The 20,282-nt window shown below is 33.1% G+C and overlaps 1 protein-coding gene across 5 annotated transcripts in view; it reads left to right on the top strand.

Annotated features, from left to right (window-relative positions):
• Positions 1-20,282, top strand: part of ERBB4 (erb-b2 receptor tyrosine kinase 4) — a 1,129,074-nt gene that overhangs the window by 842,674 nt on the left and 266,118 nt on the right. For 3 of the 5 annotated variants that reach the window (XM_055089875.1, XM_028481562.2, XM_028481581.2), the window contains 5 exons: positions 595-727; positions 5,587-5,680; positions 11,689-11,843; positions 18,825-18,869; positions 18,991-19,065. In XM_055089875.1, the coding sequence (XP_054945850.1) occupies positions 595-727; positions 5,587-5,680; positions 11,689-11,843; positions 18,825-18,869; positions 18,991-19,065 (502 nt within the window). The remainder of the gene's footprint in view (positions 1-594; positions 728-5,586; positions 5,681-11,688; positions 11,844-18,824; positions 18,870-18,990; positions 19,066-20,282) is intronic. The other 2 variants (XM_024124587.3, XM_028481564.2) reach the window with 2 other exon arrangements.

The raw sequence follows: 20,282 nt of genomic DNA, 5'->3' as shown, positions 1-20,282 counted from the left end.
TATTTCAAAACTTTTTACTTGTGCCAATTTGACTCAAATATCAAGGGAATCTTAGGCGCAGTGTACCAGAGGTCTGTAAGAAACTTGTATATTATTTCCATTCTTTTCCCCCTTCTTACATTTCATATAGTCTTCTTTTTTCTTTCTTTTCCCCTTTTGATGTTTTTTTTTTTTATGACAAATATCGCTTGTTCTGTTTCTGCATGAAGTTCTCACATGGAATTGACGTCAAAATGTGTGGTGTGTTAGCAGAGAAAAGGGTTGGCTTTAGAAAGGTGTGCTTTGTTCCTTACCTTAATTGGAAGGTTAATTTCTGTTACTACTTCTCCCTAGAGTTTTGATATAGGCAATTGATATTTGTTCACTTTTATGAAAAATGCAATGGTGCTACACACACAGTGACTGGGGCTCTGCAATATGAAAGAAGTGGAAGGTAAGGTGGGCCATGGTGACTAAGTAGGCAAGCAAAGTTATCTACCACAGATCTCTCTCACTCCTTCAGAAATAGCTTTACTTAGGAAGATTCATATTAAAATGATAAGTTTGGACGCAGGCTTCTGTTTTATTTCCCCTTGATTTTGGTGTGTTTTTCAGCTGCTGAAGGAATGGTGTGCAACCATCTCTGTTCAAACGATGGGTGTTGGGGACCTGGACCAGACCAGTGCCTGTCGTGCCGTCGCTTCAGCAGGGGAAGGACCTGCATAGAGTCTTGTAACCTCTATGATGGGTAAGGCATCTTATAATGTCTCTATCTTATGAGCTTTGAGGTACTGATTGGTTCAGATATTAAAATGATAATAAAAGGGTAAAATTTCAGAATGTTTATGCTGGCCAAGATTTTTAAGAAGAGTTTTTGTTGCATAAAGGAGAAAACATATAAAAGAATTCTTTTAAGGGGAAATCATTTTATTTGAATGAACAAGATAAGTCAAAATGCATATTGACTATTATGTACATATTTAAAAATGTGTACCAAAATAGATAATTCTTAATAAATTATAGCAATTTATGCTTATGCAAAATTGAAAAATGTATTTCTATTTTCTTTATGAAGGACATTGTGATAAGTAATATTTCCTCCTCAGTGTCTCAACCATCTTGTTTTTTTTCTCATGCTTTCCTATTAATTTTCACCTGGAATGACTGCACAACTTTTGATTTTTTTTTTCCATTTAGGTTGCCTGTCTATTTGATTGTGTATTAGGAACAACACACATTTCTATGTCTCAGACAACTGCTTAGCCCTATAGAGAAATTACCTTTGTAGTTGCTAGTTGAAAAGGTTTTTGAAAGTGTTCTGTTAAAAAATAACCTAAGCTATATTTTACATCAAGTATTTTAAATTTTATCTACAGTACTACAATAATCAAATTGACAACAATAAAACTTAGTATATACCTTGTTGCATGGCATTTCATATACTCATAAAATCACTTTATCCTAACATACCATTTCATGCATCACAGTTGTCCTTCATTAGTGTGATAATGCATTTTTTAGTACTGTCCCTGAGTCAAATTTTCCTATATTGCTCACTGTGAAAGGATTTTCAACAGTTTTGTAAAAGGGTAGTTTTGAAGTTCTTTCTTCTTCTGCCTCATGAATTGTCCCATTTTAACAACCGTTTTCATGATCCCAGATAACATTTTATTTTTGCATTTTACATTAGAAGGATAAAACTCTATGGATCTTAATAATATTGATACGTGTCTTCTTTGAAAGATGACCAAACCAATTCCCTCCATGAATTTAGGGGGAAAAAGATTGAAATTAAAATTAGAAGTTTAAGTATAAAAACAATTTTAAATAGGAATTTAATAGTTTGAAATGGTGATGATGGTTGCACAACTCTGTGAATATACTAAAATATGCATTAAATTGTGTACTTTCAATAGGTGAAAGTCATGGTATATGAATTATCTCTCAATAAAGGCATTACTGAAAAAAGGGTTTAATAGTTTTATCAGGAAAATTTCAACTTGAAATTTTGTAAAGCACATCAACTCATAAATTGGATAATGAATAGCAAATTATTTGCTACTTGTCTCATTGAATTGAATTGTATTAATGCTTGTTCACATTATTATGAAAGAAAGATATTTCCTGTACATAAAATACATCAGATCAGATATGATTCTCTGTGTGTGTGGCAATTGATGCCATTAAAATGGAACTAATAGACCTTAATTCCATTGTGTTACATTAAAAGTTTACTGAATATGTATGTGCATTTCTAAGGAAGGAATAGATTATAGAATTCATTTTATCAAACAGAAGCATCTTATAAACAGTGAGAAGTGGGAAAATTAAGTGTTGACCAAAGTCATAACATTGTAAAAACACCAAACCAACCCTAGAACTCAGGATGTCTGATTTTCATCCTGTTTCTTTACAGAAGCCATTGTTTTTCTTTAATATTTCAGTTTTAAACTTGTCAGAAATATGAAATTGATATATATGTGGATGTATACACTACCCTCTGTCTCATTTTTGTGAAACAATGAAAGCTAAGCAAAGGAAAAATACTGGTTCCCTAAATAAACAACACTGATTATCCTATTGTTTTTGAAAGCTTAACATTTTCCAAATCATTAAATCAAACATATTAAAGAAATATAAAGTTCTTAATGTAGTTTTGCAGCAGCAATGGGGCCCTAGGAAATCATGCACAAGATTTAGTTTAAAAGATAATAAATGAAAGTATCTTATAAATATCTGATGTAATTCTTGCCTACCCAATGATAGATTTCCCCACCTCCAATCTTGTGGTATTGCCAAATTACTTCCAACTTTGCCTGGCAGGTAAGACAGTCTTTGAGGAAACATGAATTCAAATTCTAACTTAATCATTTCCTACTTGAAATGTCCATCCACCGATAAATAACCTAATTGTCCTAAACTCTGTTTTCTTACATGGAAAATGGGAATAATAATGATGTGATTATTATTATTATATCATATTATAATATTATAATAATGATTGTGATTATCAAATGAGGAAAGTCTTGTTTGAATTCCTACTGTAAAACAATTATCATCATTTCCTTTTTGTCTATTAATCTGAGCTCATTAAATAGGTAGAACAGTCACTTTATACACTGCTGAAAATAAATACAAATATGACATTTACCAAAATCAGGGAACTTATTTATATATAAAAATAGTTTGACTATCATTAAAGAATAAATCCTAAAAAGAGGATTTTTTGAAGGGGGAAAAAAAAATCAGTTAATCCTGGCTGTTAGCACTCAAATCCAGATCATATAAGTCACTATATTTTGGCAACTCCTAACTACAATGCATAAGTATTGAAAATGAACAAGAAAACTAATTGCAATGCAATCTTAATTTTTTTTTTCTTATCTGGCAACATGGTTAAATGCTTCTGAAACTTTAATAACAACAGAGAAACATCAGAAAGAGTGCCAGTCTAAGATCTTTGTAGGCATTTTTATGTTTAATATTCACAACCTCTCATCTAAACACCCTTTTTTTCCTTTTTCAGAGGATATTTAGGGAATGAGGTCTAGAGAAGTTAAGGGATGTAAGACAGCAATATTAATCTTAGTGCTGGGAACACCAACCAAATCCAAAGTATTTGCTCTAGATCACAGGATTGGCTAAGGTAGCGCACACACAACAAAACTGTGAGAAAGTCACAGCAGAATCACTAGGGGACAGGGAAGAAAAAAGGCAATGATGGAGACAGTGACAATAAATAAATTGCAAGGAGGATCTGTTCTGAGAGCAGAAAGGAAGATAGGCAGAAACCACACAGATAGAAGTCTACTCTATAAAAGAGAAGGCAGCTAGATTGCCTCCATGATTTTTTATGACATATTCTTTTTACTTCTCAACTCTGTGTATGGGAAAAAGAGTTTTGGAGAAGAGAAAGGAAAGCATGACCCACGTTTTAGTACCATAAAAATTATTACCTTCTTTTAGTATCCTAACTCTTTAGTCACCCAAGAAGCTGTTTTCAGAAACGGTACTTTGCTGATGATTGCAGGGTGTGCTGTAAATATCATATAATTTCACTTACACATAATGCTTTTGATGCTCTTTACAATTTAGCTACCACCCCATTCCCACCCCCCACCCCCAATACCAGGTCATTTTGACTTTTATATTCTGAAGATTTCCTCTATTGAATACTTTATATCACTTGTTGATGAAACATGCAAAATAAAAACTTTTTTATGTAACTAAGATGTTAAACTCAAGAAAATTCATAAAAAGTTAATCCATAGCAAACAAACACTTCACTTTGAGTGCAAAATCCATGTAACTAAATATGTACATTCATACATAAATAAACCATAGATTTATGCTATTTATTTTGAAAACCAAACCATTATTTTACCTTGAAATATATGTAATCTTAATCTAACCAACAGAAAATATAGCCCACCCTTTGGATTTCAATCATCTGTTAAGGCTTTATAATAACCAAATTAGATAGTTCACTATGAAAAAAGAGTGATTATTTCACTCCAGGGAAAAATAAATTTGAATTTATCACCTAATTAATCCATAATTTCCATATTTGCAATGCTATTAGTTTGGAATGGTCACTCATGATACAAAGGCACAAAATAATGAAGTAGCTATAAATATTTAGTCATTTTGTTAATGACTCATAACTGACATTCTAAATTGTTTATACCCAGTACCTCATCCTCTCACACATTAGTGGAAATAGTGTGTTTTAAACATATTGTACATGACTGATACCCAATTATTGAAATGAAAACTTTTAGAATAGATATTAATTGGAAAACTTATATACTGGTAAATTTAATATTCAAATAGCCACAAAATGTAAGGTTTGGGGAAGTGATGACCATCATCCCACATTTTAATTAGAAAGTTTTAGAATGTTACCATTAAACTATTTTTTATTTTATATCATATAGAATTCTTCAAAAAGAATTTAAACTGAAAAAGATGTTATATTAGATCAATAATCTAAGAAAATAAAATCTACCATAAAAAAGATATTTTTTTCTAATTCTCCAAGAAAGGTATTTTAAAAGAAGAAAAGAAATCAAAGTGTTTTTTGAAGTTTCACTAAAAATAAATTGAAGAATCTTGGGATTTGAAGGACAAGGATGGTGAACATTCATGTAACTTAGCAACAAGAAAAATACAATAGTTCTGTCAAAGTTTAAAAAATAAGCCTTCAGCCAAGAGTAAAATTTTATATAGAGACAAACAGGCACAGACTTACTTAAAATAGCAGAAATGGTTCTGCTGTGTCATCAAAAGAGTCATCCGATTTTTTCTTTTCCTTTTTTTTTTTTTTTGAGACTGCTGGAATCTCTCTCACAAGAGAGAGGTTTCCTGAATGAATCTGTTGTTGAACCCAATGGAAGGCCAGGAGAGCCATCTGGCTGCAGTTTATCTTTTCTCCTAATGGAGAACTTACTCATTAATGTACAGGGAGATGATTCTGATGCTCCTGGCACTTAGAGAAACAAACTCTAGAATTTACTTTGCCAATAGGACTTTTAGCAGATGTTACTTCATTTGTTAAGTTGACAGCTTGTTTGCTTACACTGCCTCATACTGCTGATGTTTTCACAGTGAATTTCGGGAGTTTGAGAATGGCTCCATCTGTGTGGAGTGTGACCCCCAGTGTGAGAAGATGGAAGATGGCATCCTCACATGCCATGGACCGGTAAGCCTGAGGACATCTACGGTTGTGTTGGCTTATTTAGTTTCATGTATGAATGTCTGTCAAGTCATTGCTTTATCATTTATCCATCCATTAAATAGGTATTTACAGCATGCTATGGGGAATCACATTCAACATTCTCCCCTCAAGAGGCTTACAGCTTAGTAGTAGAGATAAAATATTTACAACTTCAGTTTCTTAAATATTTATGTCCCAGATAATGTATTTAAAAAGAAGATATGGAGTTGTCCTTGAAGATTGCACAGGGCTGAAAAGAGAGATACACAAATAATTATTGAAGCAAAATAATTGATAAAATATGTATAAATTGTTATATGAATACATTTGAGGGAGAAAGTAAATCTTTGAGTTGGAAATTGGGACACCAAGGAAAGCCAAAGAGAAGTGATGTTTGAGCTATGCTTTGAACAAGAATCTGGAATGAGGAAACATGTAAAGATATGTAAATGTGAAAGTTCATGTTGTGTTTGAGGTAAACTGTAACACGTTTGTACCTGTGTTTAATCATTTAACTATAATGGCATTATGAAGGAAAATTGTAAAAAAGGAGGAAGACAAGCACTCACAAACTAAAATCTAAAGCTGTGTGATAAATACCATGGCTGAGAGAAATATTGAACTATGATGATTGAAGAAGGGGCTATGGGATCAGGAAAGTCTTTATGGATAAGTTGACATTTATATAGTTTGAAGTTAGTCTTGTGGAGAAAATAATTATTTTCTAGACCTTCCTTTGGTTCCCATCATTCTTAATAATGAGGCTTTTTCTTAATAATGAGGTCAGTATGAGTTTGTCATTCCAAAGTGTCATATTCATCCTTCTTTAGACAAATTTCCAGTTTATTTGTGCATTGAGTCATCATTCAGTAAATAACTTGGGGACCAACATTTGGGTGTAGCCAAGAGCTCAACACTGCTCCATAGGAGTTCATTTGAAATTTAAATAGTATTAATTTTTCTACCAGAGTGCTTATTCAGCACTTAATTAGCTTAGAAAAAAATTATCATTGAGCCCTCCAAACTTCCATTAGGCCCCAATGAGCTGTTCTGGAACTTCATCTAAAGAAGGATGTGGAAAACTTGGACAGTTCAGAGGACTACCACAAGGATGATTAAGCTTGGAAAACCAGACCTCTAAGAAAAAGAAGTGGTGTGATTTGGCCTGAAGAACCAAAGTCTAAAAGACAATTTAATATGTAATGGTCTCCAAGTAAGTATGCTAAGGGCATATGCAGCTATTTTCTTTTTCCACTAAGGATAGTCATTTAAAATACAATTAATCTGCAGCATGAGAAATGTGGATTCTGTAAAGAATGTCAGGAAACACAGGAAAGTAAAATTCCATAATGAGTTTGTTAAAGTTAAGTTGAGCTGTCTCTCTCTATGAGACTTCTCTAAAAACTAGCATATCTAGGAACCATACATCATAGAATGAAAAAAAAAATCTCTTTCCAAGAAAGAGACTTTGAAAATGTACAATTACAATAACCAAGAATTTGGCCATCTCCTTTGAACAAGGCAAACCGCAAGAGTAGTCCCGTCTTTTTCGGTTCCTTATGCTGCCTCCTATGGTATAAAAGTATGCTAGTAAATAACTAGCTTATTGATTTCTTTGTTTTTACAGTCTATTTGATCATTCCTTTGTTCCTTAAAAGAATTGAGGCAGTTTATAAAAATACACATTAAAAAGCCCTAAAAATTAATATTCTTGCAATTTTCAAAGTTACTTGATAACCAAGAAAGAATTTAAAAAACAGGTTTTTAGTGAACACATTTTAATTCTGTAAGGACAGCATTGTTGGGCCATATGCTTAAAATCACTATTCAGTGCTAAAATTGTGAATGAATATGTCTAGAGATTAGAGAAGGCAATAAGTCAAAAGTAGAAAAAACTCAGTTAAGTTGAATCACTCATTTGTGGAAGATCAGAGCATGAAATCAAGAAAACTGACTTGATCAGTAAGCCTTAAAATGCTAAGCAGGTAAGAGCACAGTCTTTTAGGTTATGATATCTGAAAAACTGCCAGGATTGAGCTCAAGCAATAGCCCAAACTTTGCTCACTCTAGGGGGTTGCTTGTTTTCAGCCTTTACAATTTATATTAGGTATATGCCTGTTTCTGGGTCTACATGTTATTTATCAAAACGAAAGACGGAAGTGGTTTTGTGTGCCAAGTAACCGGCATATATCACTTAGGATACCCAAGAGGTTCAGGAAACTTCTTCATGAGACTGATATAGTGATGAGATAGAGGAAGAAGTCATAAAGCTAACTGGAATTCCCACACCTGGTCTTATGATTTATTCTGCTGAAATCTCATTTTCTTGAACTGTTAATGTTTCCCTAATGATAAGAATCGATAAATATTTATATTTTTCAAACACTATTACATCTGAAGCATACTATCACATTCTCCATTTAAAATATAAAGAAATTGAACCCATGGTAATGATTAGAAAGTAACTCCAAAAGTCAGCAAGTCAGTAAGATGTGGAGCTGGGACTCAACTATAGAAGTTCTGACTCCAAATTTCACACTCTTTTCATTTCACTTTTTTTCTCTAGGCAACAATGTCCGTAAAGTAATAAGGATAAAATGCTTTCTGGGAATATACATCTGTAAAATGGATGGTATTATCCTATTTAAATGTGACAGACATTCAGGATAATCTTGAGAGGGGTGGATTTGAAATACAGCAAGCCTCTGCTTTTATATCCTCATCTGTCTGCACTTGGTCTTCTTTACTTTATTCTTTTCTCTTTTTCTTTTCTTTTCTATCTTTTCTTTCTTTACAGTTTTATCTTTTCTGACTCACTTTCACTATTACTGTATAGTCCTATCAAGAAAGATAAGGGAGGGAATGTAAGAACAAAAGAAAGAATGTAAGAACAAAAGAAAAGGACATCAGACAAAGTCAAAGGAGACCAAAATATAAGCCACAGAGACAGCAAGAGAAGGGAGGGGATAGGAGAAGGGAAATGATTTTTTGGGAGGGAGGGAAACTGATTTTTGAAACACAATTTGTGTTAAAGCTAAAATAGCTGTTAAATCCAGGTTAATAGAGCTTGTGTTGCCACAACAAATAACCCCCATATTGCAGTAGCTTACAGAAAAATGTTTAAATCTTTTTCATGTAAAGTGCACTGCAGGTCTGGGGAACTTTCTAAGGCAGCCCCCCGTCCCTGTGGTGGTCTGGCATTCCAGGATGCTTTGAAGTTATGGCATCTCTGCATCTACATGGAATCCCCACATCATGGCAGCGGGGAAAGAGAAGGCTGGAGAGTTTAGCACTGGCAGTCTCATAAATTGCTTTTACTTAATTTCATTGTCCAAAGCGAGACACACACCTCCTCTCTAGTGGGAGGGAATTTCCATATTCTGTGAGGCCGGAAGTGGAAGAGAATTGGATACTGGTGAATAGTGGCTTTCTCTCTTACAGCAGCTACCAGAGAAAAACATAAATTGTCACTGAGAAAAAAAATGAAATGTTTCCCTCAGGATTTAGCCTATCCTTCAGTTTTCTGTCTAGATTACTGGGTCCAAGGGTAGCTTAAAATCAGAGATAAGGAAGAATGTTGCCTTCACCTCTCTTTTCTATTGTTGCATTTATCAGTTCATTTGCTGTACCTAGGTTCTTAAAAGCTTTGGGAATATAATGATAAAAGAGTAAGTATTAGACAACATGTATTTCTTTAAATCTCTTTATTATGGAAATGAGATAGAGAATCAGACATTTCATTTCTTTTGAGATTTGTCAGGACATCTTTTAGTTATGACAGCTCAGGACGTTCGACTTCATATCATGGTAATACAATTAAATAGTTAAGAGATGCTTTAAAAACAAGGAAGCACAAAAAAATTTATCCTATTAAAGTCTGTCTAAAGATTAAATGTGAATTTAATTTTAGTTTCATAAATTTTTTACATCTTCTGATTTTACCTGGACATTATTTTACTTTAGAAGTATTTTATAGAAAAATAATTCCTAATTCTGGCTACCACTGCCTAATTTACTCACAGTAAGTTTTATTCTTGTGCTCTGAAAGAAGACATCAGCATGTCTCTTGTCTTGTACAATGTCATACCACTGAGCATACTTGCACAGTAAATGATTTTGTATAATAGACAGTATTATGTGCCTAAATACCCATGAGCAGGTGTTAAAATTGGAAACACGTGAAGTATTCTTTTTTGGTAGGAAATAAGTTGCCAGCAGCAAACTCTTCAGGTTGAATAGGGATTCTCTTTCACAGAATAAATAAGTTTATATATACACACATATATATGTACATATATATATACACATATGTTTATATACATAAACAAATATATATGAGATTTAGAAGTATGAGATTTAGATATACCTATAACTGTTTAGATAGACAGATAGAAAGATAGATAGATAGATAGATAGATAGATAGATAATCTAAATCTCACTTCAATATGGTAAGATAGGTGCTTGATTGAACCTCACCAGTCTCAGGATTTCCAGTAATCTCTTCCTGATTACCCTTTCTTCTTTGTACTACTATTCTTCCTTAGCTGCCTTTAGCTTTAAATTTTAAAGTTTATATTTCTTGATTTCCTGATGCCTTATATCACCACTTGCAATGCCTGGCTACTTTTGGATTAACATCCATAGAGAGATGTAACACACTCCCATGAATAGACTGATCCCCACACACCCTGTCTAATAAATAGCTCTGTAAAATGTTTGCTTGCTCGTCTCCCAAATACACATTGTTTATAATTATAAACTTAATAATATTAAATATTTCCCTCTATACTTAGTGTATCTTATTTATCTAAATTATCTTCAATGTGAACTGTCATAATTGTTAAACTATGTGGATATAAGCAGATTTGGGGGAGAAAAGAGTCAAGGTAAGAAGTTCCAAGAAGTAGTCAAAGAGAAGAGGAATCCTAAGACAATATGATGTTCAAAAAGGAGAACTAAAAGTAAATTTTGAGTAGGTAATATCATTATTTAAAACACCTGAATGTGTAAATATATGGGCATCTTTTAAGGAAATAGTATTTTTCACCAAAATGTTCTCAATTTGATTTGAGAATGTACTACTTATCATTTCTTGCATGCTTACTATCCCCAGCACCAATTCCAAATCATTTTTTTGGTACAATTTTTAGATGTTTAATATGAATTTAAGATTTTTACTTTTGTTATGACATTTAATATATTTACACGTTACTGCTTACTATAATTATACCTATTAGACAGATACTATACATTATAAACATAAATATATGAAGTGAGTTAGTTTTATTTAGATTTATCATGCTCATATTTATATCACCTTCATTCTTGAGTAAGTTTCTCCATATAATTTTCTTTTGTATGTACAAGTTTTTGATTTTTGCTCATCAGATTGTGCCTTTATTGTGCTCTCAGTATTGTACTGTTATTTGCTAAAATCCCTATTCATAGACATGATATTATTTTTAGCATTATCATAAGCTGATATGAGTTGGAGAATAACTTAGAAATTAACCTTTATTTGCCTAAACTACCTAATTCCTGATAATTCAACTACAGAAAATGTTTTAATTCATTTTTCAAATAGTCATGGTACTACCAAAGGAAAGTTTACATCTCACTTGTATATGAAATTCAGTGTTAACCTAATTCCTATCATTTCCTTGTTTTTATTAACTACTTAGTAAGAGTTTTCACATATTCCCAGTGATTGTGATAAAATATTTCTAGGAATAATGTGTTGTTACCAAATATCATTGCACTGTAATCTCAGTAGGAAAGAAAATGCTGATGTCCTTCTGGAAAAAATCACTGGGCAGTTTTGCTGATCAAAAAGCTACAATAGCAGCATCCCCATTTGTACTTCTGAAAATGCTCTTCAGTTCTCTAGAGGAAGATTGGTCACCCACTGAAGTCTCAGTAACTAAACCAGATGAATACATTCCAGAGGAAATGGCACCCATTTTCCTTCCTCCATTTTTTTTTCACACTTCAGGGACCTGACAACTGTACAAAGTGCTCCCATTTTAAGGATGGCCCGAACTGTGTGGAAAAATGTCCAGATGGCTTACAGGGGGCAAACAGTTTCATTTTCAAGTATGCTGATCAGGATCGGGAGTGCCACCCATGCCATCCAAACTGCACCCAAGGGTAAGCAACTTGACTGGTCAAAAACTTAATCATGTGCGTATTGCTAATCAAGAGGTGCATACATGCATTTTATCCCTGAAACAGTCTACTGAATATATAATATTCTCATGCAAAATTCTATTCATCTTTATATAATGTGTTGATTTTAAGAGAACTCCTTTCTATAAGAATGCTTTATGGAATCAAATTTATACCCTCTAAAATATTGCTGTTTAACATTTTCCTGTAACTTCTGTTGACACCTTCATGAAGCTGGTATCAGGTATACTTTGTATGGAGTATAGAAATTCTTCCAGATTTTACTGAGGATTAAAGATATCAGAAAAGACAAGTAATTGTACTTTTGAGATTCACGCTTAATAAATCTTTAACAGAGATTTTCTGTTTGTTTCTTTGTTGTTACAATCACCTTAAAGTGAAGATCTCTTTTTGATAAATGCTGCCTTGTATTACTCCTTCAGCAAAATATAAGCAAAAGCAGTGATGGTAAAAAAAAAAAAAAAAAAAGGAACCTAGTGATATGTATTTTAATAAAAATACAAGTGCATTTTGTGAAAGTGATTCTATTATAGGTTAACCTATAACCTAGTGTTTCTTCAACCGATATAGGACAATTCAAAGATGGGTACACATTTTTCTACTTTTCAAAAGGATGCATTGTAAAATGAATAATAATTAGACTACTTTTGATACTGATAACAGTTGAGTAACAAAGACATATTACAGAAAGAAGAAAAGCACTGAACTATAAAAGAAATAACGTCACTTCATCGAACAAATCCCAACAATTATTTCTTTAAAAGACAGCAAATCTCTTTTAATAAGGACTTTTCCTTTTCTTTCCTGTAGAAGGGGAATAAATTTAGAATCAAGGGCAGTTTCACATGCTCTATCCTCCTTCTGTCCAAAATACCTCTTCTCCATTGTGAGTGCCCACACACATACAAACACACAGAGACACTTGTGGAGAATCATCTTGGGTACTTTAGATCTGGCAGGAAAGTATGAGATTCCATAAAGAGATTTTCTGCCAGAGTAAGGGCTGGCTGTTAGGAGATATTGAAGAAGTTAAGCAAGCAACATCATTTTCTGCCAAGAGGACATCAATTTGCAGATGCTTCTACAATTTCCTGCAGGTCAAGAAATCAGCTTAAGTCACTCTGTGAAGTGGCAGATCCTCAAAAGGTAAAGTAATATGCTGCCATTCAAATTCAAATTCAGCTTGGAAGAGCTAATGCCACCTCACTGGTTTGAGGATACAGAAATAGTCACATAGACACTCTGCTTCAAGGAAATTAGAAAGAATAAGCTGCTCCCCTGGCGAGTTTTGGGCACACTTCAGTTAAGGGTATTTCATGAAGGTACTGGTATTGCTGGAGCAGAAGAGTCAGCAACAGAAAGGGAAAACGTTGCCTGCTAAAATAATCATCCACAAGAGGGTTTTATTGTTTTGCATCTAAAATTAAACAAACATTATTCAATGTAATGTTGATGTCAACAGCTGTTGCCATTCAAAATGAGACCTTTTGCTGTTTTTGCAAATCTAATTACAACAAAGCCATCAGGGAAATCAAAGTGAGATCACAGAGCCGTACATAGTCTGGATGTGTGGCTGGTGTGTCTTCCTCTCAGTCCTTTTAAATCATGATTATATAATAAAAGAAAAGATATATAGTGGGGGGAAAGTAGAAGGAGGGACAATGAATAGATCAATTTACCACAGTAACAAAAGTTGGATGTCAACCGAAAGGGAGGATGAAGGTGTAACAGGAAACAAATCTGACCAGATCACTTGCGAACCCTAGTAAATAAAATGATGACTTTAAATTCACCGCTGCAGAATGATGGTGAGACAGAATTTGACTAGTGTACTCCCTGGCATCTTCTAAGGTAAATGGATTCTGTAATGACTGACTTAATACTGACGGTTTCTTGTCTTTGTTTTCATTTATCTTCCTGCCATCCTTTTTCTAACAGCATCCGTATTGTCCAGGTTCACTCACTTCCTAAGAGTTCTGTGGTCTCACACCCAGAATGGAATTTAGGATTTGGGCATTTCTAAATGCTTAAGCCCTCCTCTGTACACTACTGCTGTGCAACACTGTGCTTTGAGATCCTTTTAATGAAGCAATCAGGTGCTCTATGCATTCAGTCCCTTCCTTTCAAATTGAGCATGTAGAGATAGAATCTTTCCCTAGGAAAAATCATAGAGGCAGTAGGGATGATGGAACAAGTGACTATTTTTATTCCTAAACACACGTAATAAATGACCTATCAGTAAGCGTGAGGTCACCAGGCCAACTCCACTTTGGAAAACAGCTTTTCTTTTTTATGCCAATATTATGTCAGCTGGATAATTCAGGAACCAAGTTAATGGAAATAGTCTTTCAAATCATTTTTCAGAAGGAAGTTCTTACTTTGAATACTGTTTAATGATCATCTGAAAGTAAAATTATCATGTAATACCTTAAGAGCCCTTTTACTACTCTAAAAGTACATTAAATGTATTGGCTCTAATAAGTTCTTTTGATGTTTTTAAAATAGGTGATCCATTTAGCTAGTACCTATCAGGAGAGTCTCACTAATATTCCTAAATATATATTCCTAAATATCTCACTAATATTCCTAAAGGACAAATAACATTGTTTCTTCTTGCCTTGACTAGAGAACTTTTATTTTAGCAGCCTTTCTCATTTCATTCATTCTTCAACTTTGTTATATTGAACACCTGTTGTGTATCACATACAGTGATAGCTAAGTTCAGAAATAAGCAAGACACAGCTCTTGATCACTAGGAAGTCACAGTCCAGTGAATTTTTATTCTTACAATTTATATCCTTTCATCAGAGATCCCTCTGTATTTTGAAATGATTAGCAAGAATTTAAAACAGAAATGATATTCATATTTGAAATTAGCAAGATAGAAATTTTAAAAGAGGACTTGTAAACTAAATTTAGTATGCAGTTGAGAAGTCGTAAGGGCAGAGATTATAGTTTCTTTACTAATATCACTTGCGTCCATGATGAATGTCAATTTAATTTTTGTTTGGAGATGTGAACTGGGATATTTATTTTTAATAGGGCATCTCTTAAAAATTCATTAAAAGTTTTTAGTAATATTAGAATCATGATTTGATACTATTAAATTTTCTATATGCCTTAATATTTTTCTTATCAATTCTTTTTATATTTTAAAATGTATGTAATGAAAGAATTTCCTTGATGGAGAGAATAAAAGAAGGGCTGCATGTGGAATTATTGTCGATAACTTCTGTAATGAAATTTTTAAATACTTTTCCATTTGAATTTCAAAATTTAGAGAAGATTTTGTCCAAATATCTCAACTATGTTACTTGTATGGGTATATCAAGGTGTTTATAAATCAGTAAGTACAAGCAAATGTTAAATACAGCTCAATATTTGGAATTCCAGTTTTTTTAATATATTATATTAACATGTTACAGTTTCTCTTTCTGAACTTTCTGTAAAGTTTCTACTTTAGGACACTAATTATCTAGAGAATTGTATTATTTCACATCCTTATTCAGTCTCTTATTTGGGATTTTGACTCTTCAAAAGTTTAATGTTTCCATTATTCTTTGATTTTCCTGAATCTACATAAATTGCACGTGCTAATTATTTGCTTATGTAAAGTACAAAGAGTTGAAATAGAATATACATCTTTAAATACACAGTGATTTGTATTCAGAAAAAATGGGACCACACTCTTATTCTGTCTTCCATTCTTGTTTTATCCTCAACTTATAAATACCTTTAAATCTCAAATATCCTACAAAATCTCCTAGACAAACTTTCTTGACCTCACACCCCACCCCCTCAGTAGGTCTTCCCTTTTCCTTTGCTTCTATTCGCTTACTTGCAATTTGCTTCTCAACTCACGGCAACCTAAATTCTAGTGACCTTGACTATGACAACTAACTTATTCTTAGTAGTTCTTTTACTAGACCTCTCTTGCACTTGACAACGATCAATGATCATCCATTTCCTGAAGTTTTTTCATGATTTGGCTTCCATGACACTGCGATTAATTGATTTTGCTCAAACATATTTTCCTATGTTTCTGGCGTATGAGCTCATCTTATGTCGTTTACTAATTATTGGAGTTCCTTGAGTTTCAGTCTCAGTCTCTGCTTTTCTCACTTTATAGATCCTTCTTCAGCCATCACATCCACTTACATGATTTCAGCTTTCTCCTGTATGATGTTTCAAAACTGGATCATTGTACCTGTGCCTCCTGCTTCCCTCTCCTCCCCCCACACCCTCCCCTCCACCAGACTCATCTTTCCAGATGCTGAGGAACATTTCTACCTGGATGTAGGAAAACCACACTAAACTTTAGATACCTAAGACTGAAACTACCAACCCTGATTCTGGAACACACACACACAGAGGAATGTGTTCCTCCTCTTGCATTCTCTCACTGATGGTACCACTATTCTCAAAGTTAGAAGTATGAGTCATCTTTAACTCCTCTGATCTTTCCCCTTCCCTCTTCAAATCAGCCACCAACTACGGTTTTGTTTTGTTTTGTTTTTCCGCATACGTTTCAAGGTATTCCTTAAATCCAACTCTGCCTCTATCCTAGTTACCGTTTCCCTAGTTTAATCCTTCATCATCTCTTACAGAGACTAAAACAGTCTCTATGCCAAAGGAATCTGTCTGGCTCCCAGCTGACTAGCCTTCAGTGGGCAAAGAGATCAATGTATAACACAAATGTAGCAATTTCACAACTTTTTAAAAACCCTGCAGTGGTTTCCCATTAAGTTTGTTCCTAAGCAGACAGTCTTCAAGTTCTGGTTCCTTTCTAATGATCTAGCTTCTTTTTTTCCTTCTCCCTGTTGCCTCATATGTTGTTCTCTAACTATTCAGAATTATTTGTAGCTGTTCATATACTCTCTGCCCTTCCTCAGATCGATGCTTTTGCTCCTGCTGTTTCTTAACCCCTTAGAAATTATTGCCACCCCAATCCTGGTTATCAGGACTCTGAACTCTGAACTTCAGTTTTCTAACTTCTCCGAGGGTGACCACAACGTTCTGAAACTGTGTGTCTCTCCTCCACACTCTCCTAAGTCACTCGTTCGTGTTCCTCTTTATATTTATCATATTGTACAATACACATATGTTTATGCATCTGTCTCCTTCATTAAAGTTTGAGCTCATTAAGAATAGGAAAAGTGTCTAATTCATCTTTTTTCTCCCCCCAGCTCCTAGAATAGTAGGAACACTTAATAGGCATGTGACACAGTTTTTTTTTTTAATGGATGAATGAAGATCTCTCATTATTCACTCTTTAACTTTCCCCTCAAGTTAAAGCTTACTTTCACATATTTTTATCTTTCAAAGGTTATAGTAAATACAGGTTACAAACTAACCATAGCTTTCAGATTATCATTTGGAAGTAAGAAGTAGACTATTAATTTTACAAAAATGGCACTACTGTATTTTAAAAAAGCATTTTGAAGAAGGTATAATTGGAAACTAGAAAAAAATAAGTCCTTTGGAATAGAAGAAAACCATATAAGACAATTTGAAAACTTTTATACTAATTGTTTTTTATTTTTAGAAATGGTTTTGATTATGAATTTTGTAACCAATTCAATGCTATGTGCTCTATATTTTTATTTTAATTTTTATTTCTTATTTGCTTTTTTTTGAAAGCCTTTTTCACAGTGTATTTCATGTATTTCTGTACATTAATTTTTTTTCTAAGCCACTCAAAGCCAATCCTCAAAAGAAAAATGATTTTCCACCTAGTAGGAATATTATAACTAGTACTGATGAAGGAGGGAAATAGTGACTTAATTATTATTATACATAGTTATATTTATTTATGTGTTACAGAGTTTTCTAAAGATATAATGGACAGTCTGGCCTTATACACGAGCACCTTATTACTTCATTACATAATGATTTTAACTTCAACTTCTTTTTCAGTTTTAGAAATTAGAATTTGGAAAGAATATTACCAGAATTAGACAGTTCAATAAATCATAGCTGTACAAAGAATCTTGATAATGCACTGCAGCTATATGTGTTTAATGAGAGAAAAGGGAAAGAAATACAATTCAAATTTATTGGCAGATGGAAGAAATAATATTTCTATAATACTTCAAAATCAGAATTCTCTGTACTTATATAATTTTACTTAAATGTTAACCTCTGTGGATTCTTTACTTACCTGAGTCTCAATTTATTCATTTCCTTGGGGAGTATTTACTTATTTTTTATTGTTTGAGTTAAATATTATGGCAGTTTAAAAACCTGTTTTCACTTGACTGTTATGGCACTGCTTTTTTAAAAGCAAGTATCAAGATAAACTGCACTATGGTGAAACCAGTTAATTTGCTTGTTAAATGAATTCATGTTTAAAGATAAGTGTGCTTTAAAGACAGTCACAACCAAGGAATGGAATAATGTGATTGTGTAAAGTATCCATGAGAATAACGTTAAAGCACTTTAACTCATTTTCTGCTAAAATCAATCTTTAATAATGAGTATTAAGCATCAGGTTATTATATTATATTGAATAGCTCACATTTTCTTTTTATTGATTTTGTTTTTTGCTTCAGCTTAAAGCCTTTTAGAAGAAACTGTATACATGAAACCAATTATAGCCATTGAAATATCCAGTTATTCATAAGACATAATATCACAAATGATTCACATGAATGTAAAGTATTAGAAATGAGCAATATGTGCTTGGAAATTATCCACAGAAACAGAGTACAATTTCCTTTACTGTGGACCTGTTTCTTTGCATTCCATTTGTGTAGTATTTACAATTTATTTCTGGGTATCCATCAAGTATAGTAACCTTCTCACTAGCTTTAAATTCATGATATTCAAAAATTGTCTAATAACTATAATTAATTTGACACAATCAGTATTTGTCTTATATATTCTTTTTAAAAATGACTAATTTTTCTTTCCTTGTATTTTTAAAATTTGGATCTTCTGCAGGTGCATAGGCTCAAGTATTGAAGACTGCATCGGCCTGATGGATAGGTACTTGGTGTGCTTGCTTCCCATGTTCTTCCTCCAAGGCTCCATGTGTGAGCACTGGTGCATGTGTGTGCATGCCACTGTGAATGGAGAATGATGTTTTCTGTTCTGTAATTGCCTGCAGGTGTAGCGGTCCCACTAGTCATGACTGCATTTACTACCTTTGGACGGGCCATTCCACTTTACCACAACATGCTAGGTAACATCTACCATGTTTCCATTTTGTCACTCAAATCCTTTCCCAGTTATCATGGATAAAAAAGTACTAACCAGTTGGGTGAAATTTATAATACATTAAATCAGGGAGTTTTGAAAGAGGCATATAACCCTTTACTTTTCAAGCCACATTTCTTACCTATTCTTCCTTTATTCATTATGATTGTAGAATCCAAATTAGTAATATCATTGATTTTTAATTTTGTACAATTTAAACAATATTTTAAATATTAATCGAGAGCTTTAATAGTCTTTATGTTCTTAATTATGTAGATGATTGCAAAAAATATTTTTAAGAGTGTAATTTGCAGAAGTTGATCTATTTGTGAGGTTTTTTTCGCTTGATTCAATTTCTGATTTTATGTTATTTTGAACTGGTTGGTATATTCCCTAAGCATAAGAATTACTATGGACTGAAGTCAGTGTAGAAAATATTTTGTGCAGGTGAAAGTACAAGTTAGAATTAAAAAACAAAATATTTCACTCATGTTTATACAAAAACCTATACATAAATGTTTGTAGTGGTTTTATTCAAAATCACCGGAACGTGGAAATTACTCAAATGTTTTTTAATTGTGGTATATCTATACATTGTAACATTACTCAGCAACAGAAAGGAACAAACTGCTGACATACACAAAACATGGATGGATCTCAAAAACATTAATCTACGTGTAGTGTTAGATTTTTTATTTGAGATTTTTCTTGTTTCTTGATGTGAGATTGTACTGCTGTAAACTTCCCTCTTAGAAATGCTTTTGCTGTGTCCCATAGGTTTTGGGCCACGTATTTTCATTGTCATCTGTTTCTGTGTATTTTTTTATTTCTTCTTTGATTTCTTCAGTGATCTCTTGGTTATTTAATAACACACTGTTTAGCCTCCATGTATTTGTTTTTTTTTTTACAGTTTTTTTCCTGTAATTGGTTTCCAATCTCATAGTGTTGTGGGCAGAAAAGATGCTTGATACAATATCAATTTTCTTAAATTTTCAGAGGCTTAATTTGTGACCCAAGATGTGATCTATCCTGGAGAATGTTCCATGTGCACTTGAGAAGAAAGTGTATTCTGCCGCTTTTGGGTGGAATTTTCTATAAATATCAATTAGATCTATCTGGTCTATTGTGTCATTTAAAGCTTGTTTCCTTATTAATTTTCTGTTTGGATGATCTGTCCATTGGTGTAAGTGGTGTGTTAAAGTC

The sequence above is a fragment of the Physeter macrocephalus genome, chromosome 2 (assembly GCF_002837175.3).
Source record: "Physeter macrocephalus isolate SW-GA chromosome 2, ASM283717v5, whole genome shotgun sequence".
Taxonomy (NCBI): Eukaryota; Metazoa; Chordata; class Mammalia; order Artiodactyla; family Physeteridae; genus Physeter; species Physeter macrocephalus.
Note: the sequence above shows the minus strand (reverse complement) of the source record. Positions and strands in the feature narration are given on the sequence as shown.